Below are 18,024 nucleotides of genomic sequence, written 5' to 3' on the forward strand. Positions count from 1 at the left end.
CTCCCAAAATCCATAACTTCACATTTATCAGGATTAAACCCCATCTGCCATTTCTCAACCCATTTCACCAACGCATCGATATCACCCTGTAACCTACGACTACGCTCCACACTGTCAACAATTCCACCAATCTTAGTGCTATCTCCAAACTTACTGAACATGCCTCTTACACTCACATCCAAATCATTCATGTATATTACAAACAGCAAGGATCCCAGCACCGATATATGTGGAATACCACTAGTCACAGACATCCAATCACAAAAACAAAGACTCATACCAAATCAGATATACTGTTTTCTTTAACACCCACACACTGACCTCTTAAGTTACTATCACCTTTCAAATGTAAACTGAACTGATTTTCTTTTATCCTGTTACTATTTTGGCAGGACTCAACGTTTCCTATCTGGCCCACTTGCTCCTGGTGTGGATTTATCGCCAAAGATCCTTGTCGTTTCCCATGATGGAAAACTTCTTTTCAGTGGTGGTCACTGGGACAACAGTCTCCGAGTTACATCCTTGAGCAAGGGCAAAGTAATAGGACACATCATGAGGCACATAGGTTAGTAATGACCAAACTTCATCACCATATGATTACATTTATTATGCTCATCAGGAGAGAGAAAAACTAAAAATACTGCACCAGCATCTAGTTTTACCCATCCAGATACAGGCCATTCCACATGGCTGGAACGACTGACCTAAAACTGCTACTACAGCCATCTTTCTTTATATGAAGTATGATTCCATCCATTGAAATGTTTTCTCCTTGATGCCCATTGACTTCAGTTTTACCAGGGGTCATTGATGCCACACTGAGTCAATTGCTCCCTTGATGTCTGGAATTCAGCTCTCTGGTCCATGTTTGGAACAAAGCTGTGACAAGATCTGGAGCCAAGTGGTCCACACCTTATGTGGTGAAACCCAATCTGGGCATTAGTGAGTAGGTTATTGGTGGGTAAGTTGATAGCACTGTTAATAACACCTTTCATCACTTTGCAGGTGTAAACCTTGCCAAATGCATGGTCTACACACTGTGAAATGTTTGGCATAGTACGTGGGCTTCTCATGTAAACCCTGCTGAATTGGCCTCAAATTGCTTTGATACCAATGATGGGAGTTGGGAAGTTTCTAACCCTTGCTTTAATAAGCAACAAGTGCTGCAGTTAATTGGCAGTTCATGTATTTTACTGAATTACGAATTTTTTTCCTACAGATATTGTAACTTGTCTAGCACTGGACCTTTGTGGCATTTATCTGATTTCTGGATCAAGAGACACCACCTGTATGGTGTGGCAGCTCATCCAGCAGGTAAAATACCTTCCACTAACACATCAGAATGAGAAAAATGACATTGTGGGGCTGTAAAAAGAATGTGATGCATTCAGGAGGATATATTGTCTTGGAATGAGTGTAGTGCAGGTTCACCAGATGTAGCCAATGCTCTAAGAATTAGACCATCAAGAGAAATTACATAATCCATGTTTATTTTATCAAGATAACAGAAAGTTGATGCGTTATATGATTTGGAGGTCTTAAGGATTTTGAAAATAGTTGATAAGGTAGATAGAGTGTTAATTTAGACTGATGAGGGATGGACAATGGAGTATCACCATAAATTCAGAGAAGTTAGGAAGCACTTTTCATCTACAGAATGTCAAAGGGTTGTCCACAAAAGCAGTAAATGATGGCTCAATTATCAATTTTAAATCTGGAATTGATGGCTTTTTGCTATACTAGAGAATAATGAATATGGAGCCTCACCAGATGGATCACCAGAATCTCAATGCTGAATGGCCAGCTCTTGTTTCTAAGTAATTTCCTGATTTGTGTTCATAGAAGCAAGCGGTGAACTGTGGCTCTGTAGCCTCTAGTTGAATGGAAAGTCTGAAGCTGCCAGACTATTGTCAGTCATATGAATGTCCAGTTAGAGAATTGATACGTAGTTTATTTATGGATAAAGTTTGCTTGGTTCTCTGAACTAGTACACAATGTATGTTTTGGGTAGTTGGATCTTCTCGTTGGTTTTTCAAAGACCGTCACACTTACATAGGATTCATGTAGTGCCTTTCAAGATGTTGTTCCTAATGAAGTGTAAGTGTTTAAGGGTAATGTGGTGTCCGATTTGCAGACAACAAGATCCCACAAACAGATCTGTTTCTTTGGAATAAAAATAGAAAGTGCTGAAAATACTTGATAGGCCAGTAAGCCTCTGGGGAGAGGGAAATAGAGGTAATTTTTCAGATCAGAGAGAAAAAAAAAGTGTGTTGAAGTTGCAGAGAGAGGAGGAGCAGAGCGAACAAATGGAATGTCTGTGATAATGTGCAGACTGAGGTTGTCCAAGTTATACAATACTTTCAGAGCCACCCATTAATAGTTGGATGAGAGAAGTTAGAGAGAGCTAGAACTGTGAGATACACAGCAGTTCCTGTACATCTGAGACAAAAAAGAATGCTGAAAATACCCAGGAAATCAGCAGAATCTGTAGAGAAAGAAAAGCTGAGTTGCTTTTACAGGTGGACGATCTTATATCAGAACTGGCTAGTTCTGATACAAATTGGAAAAGTTGTTTATGTGAAATTGTTGAATTCAGTGTTAAGTCCCATGGGCTGCAACAATCCTAGACAGAAGATGAGGTGCTGTTCCTTAAGCTTACACTGAGCTTTATTGGAATAGTGTAGGAGGTCATAGACACAGAAGTCACAGTGGAAGTAAGATGGAGAATTAAAGTGATGAGCGACTGGTAGCTCATGGCAGTCCTGCAGACTAAACAGAGCTGTTTGCAAAGCTGTAAATCTGTTTAAATGATGCTGTTGAGAAGTAAATGTCGGTCAGGCCAAAGGTAGAACTCCCCTGTTATTTTGCCATGGACTTCTAAGAAGTACAGTCTTAATTTAAAACCCTCATCTAAAATTCAGTACCTCTGACAACTCGGCAATAGTGTGCTGGCTTGGATTTTTACATTTCACAACTTGGGGATCCCCAGAAGCTCATTAGCTGACTTTAGGTTATAGTCAGTGTTGCAGAAATATAGCTGCTAATTTGCAAACAGCAAGCATTTACAACCAGATGTGAAAATGCCTAATTAATTTGTTTTTAGTGATATTACTTGAGGGGTGAATATCAGCAGGGACACCACAGTTAATACCCTTGTTTAAAAGAATATAATGAAATCTTTCAATTGTAATTGAATAAGAGGATAGAATCCTGCTTTAATATCACATCCCAAAGAGGACAGCTCTCACACTGCAGCAATCCCTCAGTAATGCACTTGAGTGAAAGCCTAATTTTTTGTGTTCAAGTCTCAGTACTTAGTGTGATGATACATTTGTAATCCCTTATGCAAAAACAGTTTAAAGGACTGCTGTTTGTTATAAAATGCTCCATTTCATTTATATTTTATGCATGTATTCTCAGGGTGGTTTTGCTTGTGGATTGGCCCAGAAGCCAGTACAAGTACTCTATGGACATGATGATGCAGTCACCTGTGTGGCCATAAGCACTGAGCTTGACATGGCAGTATCAGGATCAAAGGTAAATCACATTTAACCTGATTTTTTTAGGTGATAAGGATCGGGCTAGTTCATGAAATCGGTTGCGTTTACTGCCTCTGATGTCGGGTGGGATCAGTCTGGTGTCAACCATCTATATCTTGCCTTCAACCATCTTGCAACCCAAAGAGAATTTGTCATTCCTCCATCTCTGGTTTCTTGTCAATTCCCCACTTCTTTAGTCCTATCGTTGATGGAGATGCCAGCATTTTTTAATTTCAAAAATAAACTTTATTCATAATGAAATATATATACAGAAAGAAAACAATGCAAAAACTTCTACATTCTTAGTGTCATTTGGGCAATACATTCAGTAGCGTTAACACTTTCTTTTAAAACATAACACCATCGCCACTCATGTGGCCCCCTGGCGCAGTGGTGGTGCCTTCTAAATTCAGAATGTATCTCCTTTCTTCTCTCTTTAAAGGCCCTCCTTAACTTACTTTTACTTTTTATGGTATGGAAGGTCAATCAACAATTGGCTCCCAGTAGAAAAATACAATCAATCTCATTTTCCCTCAAATATTCACTGTAGTCCTGTGACATGGTTATTTCTCACACACCCATCAATTCATCTTTGATCTCTTGGCAGTTACCTACACTGAAAGAATATAATGGGATTTACAGTGGCCAGTTAACCTTCCAGCCTGACTCTGGGATGTGGGAGGAAATCACAGCACTCGGCAGATACGTGCACAGTGAACGTGCAAATTCCACACAGACAACACCCAAACTTGGGATTGAACCCAGATCCCTGGACCTGCACACACAAAACTGTTGTGTTTTTCATGGGAAACTAGGGAGAAAACAATAGTTTCATTTTAAAGTACTGTTCAGTGCTCAGATAATGAAATTTCAGAAATGTGGAAATACATTCATTTGTCTCTAGTTCCTGGATATGTTCCCAATTTGGGCTACATTAGTTGCTTTTATCTGTGGAATCTATGAGGTGCTGCAGTTTTTTGAAATTGTGTCATCCTTGAGATATTATACTCACTGACAATACTGGCATTTACATGTCATCACTACTTGGCCTGTGTAGATGCTAGTGGACCATCTTCTATAACTGAATGACCTGCTATCCTGCTGCTTGAAGCTTTTTTAAAACTTAATCACATTGTTGTGGGTCTGGAGCCACTCAGATTCATGAGGAATGGAGGTTTCAATACCTATAGGATATTGGATAACTGGATTGCTTTTATATTTAGGTTCTTGTCACTGAATTCAAATTCTCAAACTGCCATAGTCAGTAAAAATTAAACTTCAGCTTGTTTTTTTTTCCACAGGATGGTACAGTCATTGTGCACACCATCCGCCGTGGCCAGTTCATGCGGACCCTGCGGCCCCCCTGTGAAAGCACACTACCCATGACCATCAGCAACCTTGTCATTGGATATGAAGGCCAGATTGTCATCCATAGCACCATAGAAAGCAGGGCTTTATCAAAGGTAACTCAACATGGATAGAACCTTTCTTTGATACTTGAGAATAGAACTGTTTCATTTGAGAGGCAATGATATTAAACACTTGGGGTGTAACACATGCTTGGAATGGGATATCTCAGTTACAGCAAGGTTACATGAATAAAACTAGATTAATGGGAAACAATCTTTTCCAGATAACTCCAACTTTTAACCTCCAATAATCCTAAATTATATCTTTATATTATCAATCTTTGGGAGAAGAGTTTCTTTAGTTCTTTCTTTTCTGTTCTTCCCAACACATCCCTAAAAGCTTCTTTTCATCTCCAGCCTCTCAATCTGGTGAAATTAAGATTTACGGCAACAATTCCTCACTCTTTCCCTGGGCTTCAGAAGTGTAAAGCTCCTTACCTCCTGTAATCCCTTCATTTTACAGTCCATCAAGTTTTTAAACCCAAGCATTCATTTTACTGGCATTTGTTTCAACTTGACCACAACTACAGAATATCCTTGCACAGCATCTTTAAAGAGGCATTCCACAAAAAGGCCAGCTCGCTTTTCTTTCTACAGGTTCCTGACTGGCCATCTATTGGTATTGGTTTATTATTGTCACTTGTACCGAGGTACAGTAAAAAACTTGTCTTGCATACCGATTGTACAGATCAATTCATTCCAAATTGTGGAAATTGTGACAATGGTAGGACTTTATCCTCTTTAAGTACTGCACATCCCACCAGGTTGACATTACAGAGTCATCTGAAGGGAATGATGCCTGGTCAGAAATACCATCTTTCGAAGTGGCCCACATTATCTTATGGAGCTCCAGAAAAACATTTCCAACACAAGAATAACTCAAAACTTACATTTGGTAGGCATTTCCTGCTCCATCGCTCATGGAAATAATCCACATTATGGAGTTCCTACTTAAAAATGTAAATATGATTCTATTTGCCTCAGAGGTTCCAGATTTATAAACAAAAGTGTCTGCATCAGAAATGACCATTTCTGTCATCATTGTGGCAAAGATTTTTTCTGTTACTATACCTTGTTCTGTTGGGCATTGCCCACAGCCTCACTATTAGCAACACATTACATGGACAAAGAAGCACAATACTCTAACTGCTTCTCTAACTGTCCCCATTAACCCATTTGGACTCGCCCAATCAGAGGTGTTCCCTTTGTTCTACCCATCCCACCCCATCACCCTCACTACTGAAAACTAACTTGTTTTCCCTCTTTTTCCGTTCAGACCTGAAATGTTAACTGTTTCCCTTTCCACGATCCTGAACAACTATCCAAGAAGGGGTAGGGGCCAGCAGGGAGAGGAGCAGGAAGGGGAATATCTTGGAAATGATCAGGGGGATGCAAAGATCACATTGCACTTGAGAAGTAGGGTAGTTTTAAGGAGAAACAATGTAGAAAAGACCCATAGAGGTCATGAATAGTGGGGATATGGTTTGAGAAGAGATCACATGGAGGAGAGTCTTGATGCTGAGGCAATAACAGATGTGATTGATGGATGCAGTAAAATCTTACATCCATCGTTGAAAAAATACTTAACCTGTTCTATTCACCAATCTTCACTTCCATTTACCTACCAGGGTACCCTAAGATATCTGGCTGGTGCACAATAAAGTTCCTTGAGATTAAACAAAATATGCAATACATCGCCAAGTTAAAATGTATAAGTGAGCAAATTGCATTCTGAGATAAAAGTTCATGGCATTGCCCGTACTCCATTTGAGATCCTCCTACTCATTTGCATCTAATTCCATCATCTTATCCATTTACCCTAGTATTTATCTTGCTTTCCCTTGAATGCATCTTGGTTTAGGCATTAGTTCCCCTTTTGAAATGCATGGTGTCTACATTTCATTATATCTTTACTTTCTAAATATTTTTCTATCAAATTTTTTGAATTACAGTTTTATTAACTTTCCTGTCACTGACTTTAAGCTAACTGGTCTATGGATTCTTTCTATCTCCCTTCTTATATATAGGAATCATTTCAAACAATAGTATGGATCCCCAGAATACACTTATTAAATCCTGCCAATTTGAGTAAATACACATTGTTTCCACTCTTGCTTTCCTACTTCCTTAAGAGTTTATCAATTTTTAAATTCATTTGGTTTTTCACTTCTATAAACTGTTTTGAATTTAGTTTACTTTTTCTCGTAACTTTATACCCTTCTACTGTGAAGATTACCAGTGTTAAGAATTAGCAATAAGTTGTCCTTTGTTGTTTGAATGTCATCTCAATGTCAATTTAAATAGTCTTTTGTGGGATTAAATGTCTCCTATCAATCATCTCCTTTCATTATTATTCCTGCACTTTATTGTGTTATTCTTAATCTAGGATAAAATCTTCTTGCACCTTTATTCTATAAATGGCAAGCACTTAGCATCTGTGACCATGGATGAGCAGGTGTCCGCGATGAGCATCGTTGAAGAGTTTGTGGTGCTGGGTACTGAGCAGTGCTCACTGCATGTACGGGATCTTCAAAGGTAGAGTGCTCTGATTTCTACCCCATTTTATAGCACAGAGAAGACATTAGCTTCTCATTAAACTCTGAGGAGACTGAAAGTCTTGGAGAAGTGTTATCAACTTAAAATTCTGTTTCCTGGCTTTCTTGATACATTTATTAGCAACCCATGGCTCAGGTGTCATACTGATGAAGGTGCTCCCAAGTTCAACTAATGAGTGAAACCAGTTAAACTAAGAATGTTATTGATACAACATAGTGAAGCTATACTCTATATCAGGAGCCATGCCACACCTAAAGTGAGAGTTTTGGGAATAGTACAAGGATGATGGGTTGTAAGATTTTAAATTATCATCCCTGTCATTGCCTCCCTTCCAGACTTTACATTAGAGACAGGTGCATGTTTGTGAACTTGAAGGATTGCTGGATAAAGCTGGTGCTGTGAAGTTAAGTGGTTCTTGACAGAGGACACAGAGAAAATGTGTACAGCTTTCTCACTTAAGAAAATGGGGAAATGTTGTCCCCTGTCATCAGCCAACCTTAAGAAAACACTTAGATAGTTTGTATTTTTTCTGAATTATCTGGAATGTTGCTTTAGAATTACCTCTTCATATAATCAAATTGAGGCAAGGGACAGGTTGTGGGTGGGGCATGTTGCATTTGGGATTAATGATGGTGCCACTGTAGTACAGGAGATCCCAGGGTTAACACAGGTTCAGTAGGCCAAAGTGAAATCTGTAAACTTGGACATTGTGTGAAATGATATTGGAAAAAAAGAGGAGGAAAAGGAAGGTTGTACACATCTGCCAGTTACCCATTTCTAAAATTGGATCTTTTTTTTAAAAAGCATTTTTGTCCTCTGCTTTTAGAACTACCTCTTAATGAAATGCAAACTTCCAGGTCATTCAGAAAAAAGTACAAACTACCTAAGTGGTTTTTTTAAGGTCAACTGATCGTGGGAGGAAAAAATATTCCCACTATAAGTCAGGAAGCTGCACACATTTTCTCTGCGTCCTGTCAATAACCACTGAACTTCACAGCACTGGCTTTGTCTGAGAATTCTTAAAGTTCACAAATGTGTACCTGTTTCAAACATATAAAATCTGAATTTTAGGCCATGGTAAGGATGGTAATTCAAATAATTTTACAGCCTATCATCCTTGTATGGTCTCTTTGAAATTGCAATTAGTGCCACTGATGGATGTGTACCCGCCAATACTGTAATCCAGTGTCGACAGTGACGGACCTATACCCTGGTGTTATAATAGTTCAGACCTATATCCACCAGTTCAGTACCCCAGCTTTATAGAATGACAGACATATATACATCAGTACTGTACCCATGTAATAGTGATAGACTTCTGCTTACCAGTTCAATGCCCAGCTATTGCAGTAACAGGCTTGTACCCAGCAGTACTGCGCCTCATGTTATAGGAGCTGCAGCTGTGCTCAGTCAAGTTCCTGATGCCCAGGCCCAGTTTGGAGCCTGGAACTGAGTGCTGCATAGGGTAGGCTTCCAGGGCCAAGCTCTGAATCAGGTGGACCCCCAGAGAAGGAGAAAACAACAGAGAAAATCAAGTCCTACTTCAGATCCCCAGCTGTAGTCTTATCAGTCCTGCAAGTCACTACATGCTTGTAGCTGCACAATGATGTCACCATCTGCCTCCTTGGAGTTATCCTGGTGAATTCCAGCTGCTCCTCAGCAACCTTTGTTGATTTAATGAAAAAATTGCGATCCCATTATAAATGTCCCGTATACCATAAATTTCCCTTTTGGATACAGAAAACCTTACTCCATTTTCTTCATGATTTCATGAACTCAGCTACATTTTTTGCCACCAGGCTGCAAAGTAAAGGCCTTGGCATTGGCCAGTGCAATGGTGCTGAACTCACATATCCAAAGTCAAGGCAGAAAATAAGTATTGACTTTTGAGCAAATACAGCAGAAATAATACCAGATCAGAAGGGGTTAAATTGAGGATGGGTTCCATGAACTTGGGTTAGTATTCCTTTCTTTAAGTGTTAAGGATGATCTAATCAAGGTATTTAAAATTATATAGGAATTCAATGGAAAAGATACAGAGAAAGTTGATTTCCACGGTGGGGGAATTCAGAAGAGGGAACTACACTTCTTAAAAATTCAAACAAGGTCCCTTGGGAAACCAGTTGGCACTTTTTTGTTACACAGACACAAGATCATGGAAATCTGTAGAGTCATAGAGTCATACAGCATGGAAACAGGCCGTTTGGCCCAACTCATCCATGCTGACTGTGTAGCCAAGCAAGCTTGTCCCATCAGCCCACGTTTGGCCCATAGCACTTTAAACCCGTCCTATCCACGTACTTACCTAAATGGCTTTTAAATGTGGCTAATGTGCCCACCTCAGTCACTACTTCTGGCAGCTCATTCCAAATATACACCACCCTTTCCATAAAGAAGCTGCCGCTGACATCCCTTTTAAAATCTCTCACCTCTATATTAAACGTATGCCCTCTTGTTCTTAGCACTCCTTCCCTGAGAAAAAGACAATGTGCTTTCATCCTGTCTATGCCCCTCATGATCTAATATACCTCTATCAGGTCACTCCTCAATCTCCTATGTTCCAGGGAATAAAGTCCTAGTCCACGCAACCTTTCCCTGTAACTCAGGCCCCAAGTCCAGGCAACATCGTGGAAAATCTTTTCTGCACTCTTTCTAGTTTAATAAGATATTTCCTCTATGTGACCAAAACTGTACACAATACTCCAAATGTGGCCTCAACAACGTCTTATATAACTGTAACATAACCTCCCAACTCCTATATTCAAGGCCCTGATTGATGAAGGCCAGTGTGCCAAACGCCTTCTTCACCACCCTCCCTACCTGTGATGCTGCTTTCAGCAAACCATGCACTTGCACTCCTGGGTCCCTCTGTTCCATAACACACCCCAGGGCCCCACCATTCACTGTATAAGTCCTACCCTGGTTTGAAGTCCCAAAATGCAATACCTCACATTTATCTGGATTGAAAGTCATTTGCCAATCCTCAACCCACATACCCAGCTGATCAAGATCCCCCTGTAATGTTTCATAACCTTCTACATTACCTATAATACCACCTATTTTAGTATCATCTACAAACTTACTAACCATGCCTTGGACATTCACATCCAAATCATTTACATAAATTACAAACAATAAAGTTCCCAGCACCGACCGCTGTGGCACACCACATACAGTCTGAGAAACAACCCTCGACCACCACCTCTGCTACCTACCACTGAGCCAATTATGAATCTGATCTGCTATCTACCCCAGGATACCATGCGATCTTCCTTCCAGACTAGTTCGGCATGAGGAACCTTGTCAAAGGCCTTGCTAAACTCCATTTAGACAACATCCACTGCCTCATCTACCCTCTTGGTTACCTCCTCAAAGAACTCCAAGAGATTTGTCAGACATGATTTTCCACGCACAAAGCCATGTTGACTGTCCTGAATCAGACCCCGTCTCTCCAAATATTGGTAGATCCTGTCCCTCAGAATCCTCTCCAGCAATTTACCCACCACTGATGTCAAACTCACTGGCCTGTAGTTTCCTAGCTTGTTTTCTTCTTGTAATTTCTCCTTGTAATTTTTCTTACAAATTCTTGTAAGTTTTCTTGTAATTTTCTTCCTCAAAAGTCTGTGAATTCTGGTTCAAAATAAGCTTCCACATTGAGGCCCAAAGAATCTTGTTAAATGGGGTATTAAAGGATGTGGACCAAAGTTGAGTAAATGGAACTGAGCCACAAATCAGTCATGATCTTATTGAATGTTAGTATAGGGTTGAGGGAATGAATTGCCTATCTAATCCTGCTCCTAAGAATGTAAACAAAAATAAGTGACTTTTGTGGACAGAATTATTAATTCATTACAGTTTTGTTTTCAGTTTGAAGAATGCAATGCAACCAATGGTCATGAAGGTTCCCATCCACTGTGTCTCTGTTACCAAAGATAACAGCCATATTCTCGTTGGTTTGAATGATGGGAAACTGATTGTGGTGGCATCAGGAAAACCTTCTACGGTAAGGACAATAATGAAAAAGGTACAGGAAACTGGGTTGAATAACAGTAATTGAACAACAACTTGCATTTTACACAGCATGTTTTAATCTAAGGAAACATCCAAAAGGCTCTCCTAGGGATAAAAATTAACCTTGAGCTAAAAAAAACTAATTAGGGGACATGATTGAAAGCCTACTCAAAGAAGTAGGTTTTAAGCAGGGTTTAAAAATGGAGGGCTGGAAGCATCTTAACTTCAAATGCTTAGTATTTCCAGCACTTGTTTTATCTTGTATGTGTCAACGTGGATCAAGTTGGCAAACAAAGGTAATGGGTTCAAGATATGCACAGAAATTTGAAAATATAATCTAGGCTAAATAACAGGTGCAGTGCTGAGGGTCAGTGCAGTATTGGAGATAACCAAGATATATTTGCATGTTGTAGAAGGTTTGAAGAGGAGCAGGTTATCCCAGCCAATTTTTTATACAGCATCACTGAACATGAACAAAAGGCTATTGCCTCGAAATTCCTTTTCTACTTTTTACTTGCCATTAAGATCACTATTTTACATTGCAAAGTTTACAAAACTACATTGTCAGATTCCCGCGTAAAACAACTCACTGTTTCAGTTTCAGAGTGCCCTATTCCATTCATCTATTGCCAGATCCTGGCACATAACCTTGCAGCTGCAAACTCTTCTTTAGAGGGACACAATACGAGCAGTACTTTACCAACTACTGAAAAGATTCAAAATTAGCATCTATAATAATGGGAGAGGGAGTGCTCCCAAGGTCTCAGAGATGGACCTGGACAGTCGGTGGAGACCAGTGCCCGAAAGATGCATCTTCTGTGTGCTGGGGACCATGGAGACCCTCTAGGGTTTAACAGTCAGACATTCTAGGGAGGTGTCTGTAAGGAGAAACACTATATGAGTACAGTCTATGAAGGCCTGCATGTTGGGGGAAATCTTTGGTTATAGCCACTCCAAATGCCTGCTCTACCTCCTTCTGAAGACCTAAAGGAAAATAGATGAAGTTTTCAGTCCATGAGTATGGAGCTTAGATGACCTTCTGAATACTACAGTGACACACAAACTGTCTGATGAGACACAGATCAGCAGCAGCAGCAGCCAAGAATGATCCTGAGGTTAGAATACTGAGAATCACCATGACCTTGACTTTGATTGAGAGAGCAGTCCATCAGATTAGCAAGGCTGTCCTGGTGGGAGGCCAGAGTTCTAAGTAAAGGCTAGCCTGTTAAGATAGTGTAACACAGAGAAGTCTAGCTGTGAGTGTGTGTCCCACTAAACTGGCTGGATAAGGTCTCAGATTATAAGGCCTTCATTATATCTTCTTCTATGGCAGCCAGCATTGCCTCCAACACCTGCATTTCATTCACAATCTAATTGAATGATAGAATGGACTCAATGGCCCTGAATCACCTCCTCCTGGACCTATGTTCCGGTTGTTCTTTAATTTCATGATGTGGGTTCAAAGTCATAATTTATTTCCTTCAAGCTGCAATTCAGTTGGTGTTTGATTCATGTTCAGGACATTACACAGACAATGTTCTGGTCAGATATGAAACAGCTCCTCCCCACAGCCTACTTTGAAAGGAATGCATGGCGCCGGAGAGTGGCAACTCAGTGCAAGCTGCTCTCTACAGATCTACTTATTACCCTTACTATAATCATTCTAAATAGTTCCAATGAAATTCTGGCACTTTTTAGGGAGTAAAAAAACCTATGTTTAAACCTTGATCTTTGTTTATGTAGGGTACTCTTAAGATCACTGAAAGAGCCCTTCAATGTCCAGCATCCTGACTCAGCTCCGTCTTGTGTATTGAATGGTCGGGTGAGAAAGATAGTGCAGGATTGCTGTGTACATGGACTAAATGGTTTATTAATGGTCAACACCTCTAGGAGAAGGGATAAGGGATTTAGGCTGTTAATAGCAATATCCCTTATTTAGTCCATTATCTTGTTTCAGATGCGTTCAGGTCAATTCACCAGACGGTTGTGGGGTTCCACCAAGCGCATTTCTCAAGTGTCATCTGGAGAAACGGAGTACAACAAGACTGACACAAGCACAAAGTAAAACTCAAACATGATGAGCTGAATTCCACCAAGAATCTCCTTCCTGTTACAATCAGCAAAAAAAAACCTTTTCTATTTATTTAAAAGGAAACGAATGAAAACTGAGCAAAGCTGGAAGGCTGGAGAAGTGACAGGTTGTGTGGCTCCGTCAGCAATATGATGAGCTGCTTTCACCAACCAAAGCACCTATTTGAATCTAAGCGATTTAAAGGGTTCAATGTTTACAAGAAAAGTGGAAAAGGATCAGATGCCTTAATAATTCAAGGATTTTTAAACCTTTTTCACATGGAATTGTCAATCTTTGGCAATTTCTACCTGCACAGTGCAAACTACTGTAATTTGTAGTATGATGTGATGATGAGAGAATGGAGAGGTTTATTGAGGGGCGGAAATTTTATTTTATAATTCATCTGTATCTTTGTCTTTTTTATCACATTGGGAAAGTTATAAACACAATAAGACACATCACTCAAATTTAAAACATTTGTGCTGGATTGTCTTTACCTATTAAGTTGCTCCCTGTAACAGGTTGGTTTTTGCATTATTCACTTTTCTGTTGTAAATTTGCCCATTGTGAACATCTACTGTTGATATTGAATGTCATGCATTGTTAGATTAAGGACTCTGAAATCAGGACCTGTTTCAGGCTCCCTTCCCTATTGATAGAACTGAGCTTTTGATTGAAAGATATTAGTTGAGAGGAAATTGGTGCAATGATGAAATTGTTCTTGTGTTTGATTGCAACTTGCTCTTTTTACATCACACTTCCACCAAAGAGACCAAGCTGCGGGCTGTGACTTTCTTCCCATTAGCTTATTTTAATATTTCTGTATTTTCTTCCTGCAACAGTGCCTTTCTCAATCTGCAATCAGGGTGGCGGTTCTTCTCTTCCATCTGATCTCCAGCTCCTCTCCCTAAGGTTTTCCCCGTATTTCGAAAATTACTCTTTCTTTCCCTGATCCTTCAAAGTTTTAATCTCTAACCACACAATTTTCTCTCACCTTCTTAAAATGTCTACATTGCACCTTAAGACACTGATTCCTATTTTTTTCTTTTAAGGCTGTAGAACTCTGAAAGTTCTAAATTTCCATTCATGCTGCAATGCATTTGCTTTCAAAATTAAACCTTTTAATCATTATTTCTCGATTCTTCCCTTTCTCTATTCTCAATCTTACAACTATGCTGTAGTACAAATTTTCACTGCTCTTTTGAGGTATTAAGTTAATTCCTTGAACTGAAAAAAAATCAGATTTAAACATTTGGATGCAGCACCTTGATTGGTTTCAGAATCTAAATTGAATGGTTTTGAGTGGTAAATAATATGTAGAGAGTAATTTGAAACACCTAATACTAAGTGCAATTAAGTTGTACATCTGCAATTTATCTCAACCACCTTAAGCAGTAAGGGAAGTGAGGAGAGGTTCAGCTAAATTTCCATCTCCTAACATACAGCCACTTGAGGATAGGATTGAGCAAATCTGCCAGTCCTTGAGTTTAAACAAAGTTTCAGGTCAGATATAATGAATGAGCATTTGGCTAAAATTAGTGTCACAAGACCCTGGAATTAATCTGCATCATCAGGTCAGAAACGGAAAGGTGAAAGGCACTAGGTGTTGAATGATTTGCTTTGAGCCACCTTCATGTATTTCAGTTTTGCACATTAACTTGGTTATAAATACTTCTGAAATGGCAGTGGAGAATTGTTCTCCAGCCATAAATCTAAATGAGCTCCTCTTTTCATTTCTCATAGAAAGTAGCTGATGTTTTCATGTCTCCCCCAGTTTGATACTTTTCTCTGGCATAGTGCCCCCATATATGTACCCTACAATAGGACTTTGCACATCAACAAAACATTTTCATGGATGTGTAGGGCCTATTATCCTGTCATTTCTAAAGAGTATTTTGAATACAATTCATCTGTTAAAGTAAGTTTGAGGGACAAAATTTTTTCAATTTCAGTCAGGTTTGTGGGGAATGGGTTAGGTCCACATGCTTTATTGGGTTTCATGGCTTCATCAATAGCAACCCTCCACCCCTCCCCAAACCAAAATCTTCCACATCTAGAAGGATAGGGAACCATGCATTTGGGAACATCATCATCTTTAACATTTCCTCCAAACTGCATGCCATCCGGATTTGTACATATAATTTTGTTTCTTCTTTGCTGCTGGGTCAAAATATTGGACACCTCTGCCTAATAGCATTATAGTGAGTAGCTTAACCACATGTCCTAGGAATGTTCATGAAGGCTTCCTACCAATATCTTTTCAGAAGAACTGAAGACCAATGGTGGACCTCAGAGCTACCATCCTTGATTACCTGTACACCACTGATGTCTGGGCATCAGCTGTCAATCCCCAGACATCTGCTTTGCTGATCAGATAAGTGGAAATACCTGACCTTTAGAATCATTTCTTTGTAGAGAGAGGTGCCACTACCAAAAATAAAACAGGCTCTGGTATGTGCAGATGTCACCCTAATTTGTAGTCCTCCCTTCATGTTGCTGGTAGAGTTTTAATGAGAATGCCTTTAGACTTGTGAATTTTTAAGACAACAGTTGAGAAGAGAGGATTCAGAATGGAAGCTGTCACTGAGTGCTATGGCCCAAATTTGTGTACACCTTTTGGCTTTGTCAATTCTCCCATCCAAGACCCTCCATATTTTGAGTATTGTTCCAAAATTGCTATTCCAGTTCCTTATTAACATCAATTCAGTAAAATCTAACCCAAGAAAATAGGAACAATTAAACTGTATTCTTCACCTAATCTCATCACTGCTGAAATGCACATATGCAGTTAACACCAACTCCCAAAAAGGGCTAGAAATTGGGTAAAAGGTTATCCATCATCTTTTTCAGCATTAAGATTCATGCAGAGTTTTTTTTTGGGGACCCATCATTTGCATAGACATTTTGACAGCTGAATAAGTTTAACTTTGAAGACACAAAAGACAGCAGATACTGGACTCTGGAGCAACAAACAAAATGCTGGAGGAGCTCAGCGATCAGGCAACATCTGTGAAGGGAAATGAACAGTTGACATTTCGGGTGGAGATCCTTCATTTGGATTGATGAGATCCAGATGAAGGGCCTCAACCCAAAACATTGACTGCCGATTTCCCTCCACAGATGCTGCCTGACTCTGAGTTCCTCCAGCATTTTGTGCGTTCAACTTAACTACTCCTGACCAATAGTAACATATAATTATCATTGCTACAAAGTCCCCTTGCCTATGTGGACACTGGGTTCTGTTGTCTCACAGGACTCGGTATCCAAGTTAGACAAATAGACAATGAGATAGTGGCAAGCCTGAACCAGGTAGTCAGATGACTCAAGACAGTCATGAGATTATACCTCAACAAGGTAGAGCAGAGGATGAGGGTGGATGGTGGGAATAAAATTTGGTATGAAAGTTGTCAGTTTCACTATTGGTGTTTATGGGGGGCAGGGTGGAATCTGTCATCTTGACAGCAATGAATATCAAGGCATGTAGCTGTAGGTCAATTTTCAGTCCAAATTACATTTTAAATGAGATGAGGTAAAATAGCAATTTGGATTTGAAGTTTTGTTTTAAAAAGTATATCTATTTGTGTTTATTCCACTGCCTGACGGCAAACAAGACTTTTACTGAGTACATTCCAGAAAATCAAATTTTTTGAATTTCAATGAATCTGTGTAGAAGTTAAATAATTTCTTAACTTTATATTTGTCGTTGTGTGTGTGTGTGTGTGTGTGTGTGTGTGTGAGAAATTGTTTAAAAAAGGGAGAACATGCCTTAAATGTATAAATCGATGGCCTTTTATTGAACTGCATTTGTTCTCTTACTGCTTGTGACTTGAACTTTTGCTTTGAAAAACACTGAAAATATATATGAAAATAATGTATTTTAAATTGTACTTTTTGATTGTCTTTGTATTCATTTGAGAAGTTATCCTGCAAAGTTTTAAGGTTGCACACATTTTGGGCCATTTTCTGAAGTTGTCAAGACTCACTTTCATTTGCTCCTCCTAATTCCTCATTTTCAGTGTTTCTTTTCCTCTTTTATTGTCATTTATTATTACTACTCAAGTTCCTCCTTTCTCATTTCCTCCTTTTTAAAAAAAAAATTAAAAATATATAGAGAAAACTTTCTGCAACTTTCTGTCAAGTACACTAAGATTCGAGATAAATTTTCTCTCCTTCTATAGCATTAGCTGTTCACCTGCAGCAGATATGGCAATACATAGATTATGTTCCTGGATTGAAAATCCAGAGGCTTGGATTACAATAACTACACTTCAAATCCCATTATGGAAACAGAGAATTTGAATTCTGAAAATAAAATGCTGGTATTGGTAAAAGTGGCAGTGGCAATGTTAGACTGTCATATAATCCTAAGTGGTTCACAAATAGATACCTCCTCAAAGGAATTTTTTGATACATGATCAAATTCAATATAACCTTATGT

The 18,024-nt window shown here is 39.2% G+C and overlaps 1 protein-coding gene across 4 annotated transcripts in view; it reads left to right on the top strand.

Moving 5' to 3' along the window:
* The window catches only part of nbeal2 (neurobeachin-like 2), a 192,044-nt gene extending 174,571 nt beyond the window's left edge, over positions 1–17,473 (top strand). For all 4 annotated transcript variants that reach the window (XM_052022635.1, XM_052022636.1, XM_052022634.1 and 1 more), the window contains 7 exons: positions 393–565; positions 1,220–1,314; positions 3,421–3,537; positions 4,841–5,002; positions 7,335–7,483; positions 11,372–11,507; positions 13,473–17,473. In XM_052022635.1, coding sequence (XP_051878595.1) covers positions 393–565; positions 1,220–1,314; positions 3,421–3,537; positions 4,841–5,002; positions 7,335–7,483; positions 11,372–11,507; positions 13,473–13,580 — 940 coding nt within the window. In that variant the 3' untranslated portion in view covers positions 13,581–17,473. The remainder of the gene's footprint in view (positions 1–392; positions 566–1,219; positions 1,315–3,420; positions 3,538–4,840; positions 5,003–7,334; positions 7,484–11,371; positions 11,508–13,472) is intronic.
* The last annotated feature ends 551 nt before the right edge of the window (positions 17,474–18,024 follow it).

The sequence above is a fragment of the Pristis pectinata genome, chromosome 9 (genome assembly GCF_009764475.1).
Source record: "Pristis pectinata isolate sPriPec2 chromosome 9, sPriPec2.1.pri, whole genome shotgun sequence".
NCBI classification, from domain to species: Eukaryota; Metazoa; Chordata; class Chondrichthyes; order Rhinopristiformes; family Pristidae; genus Pristis; species Pristis pectinata.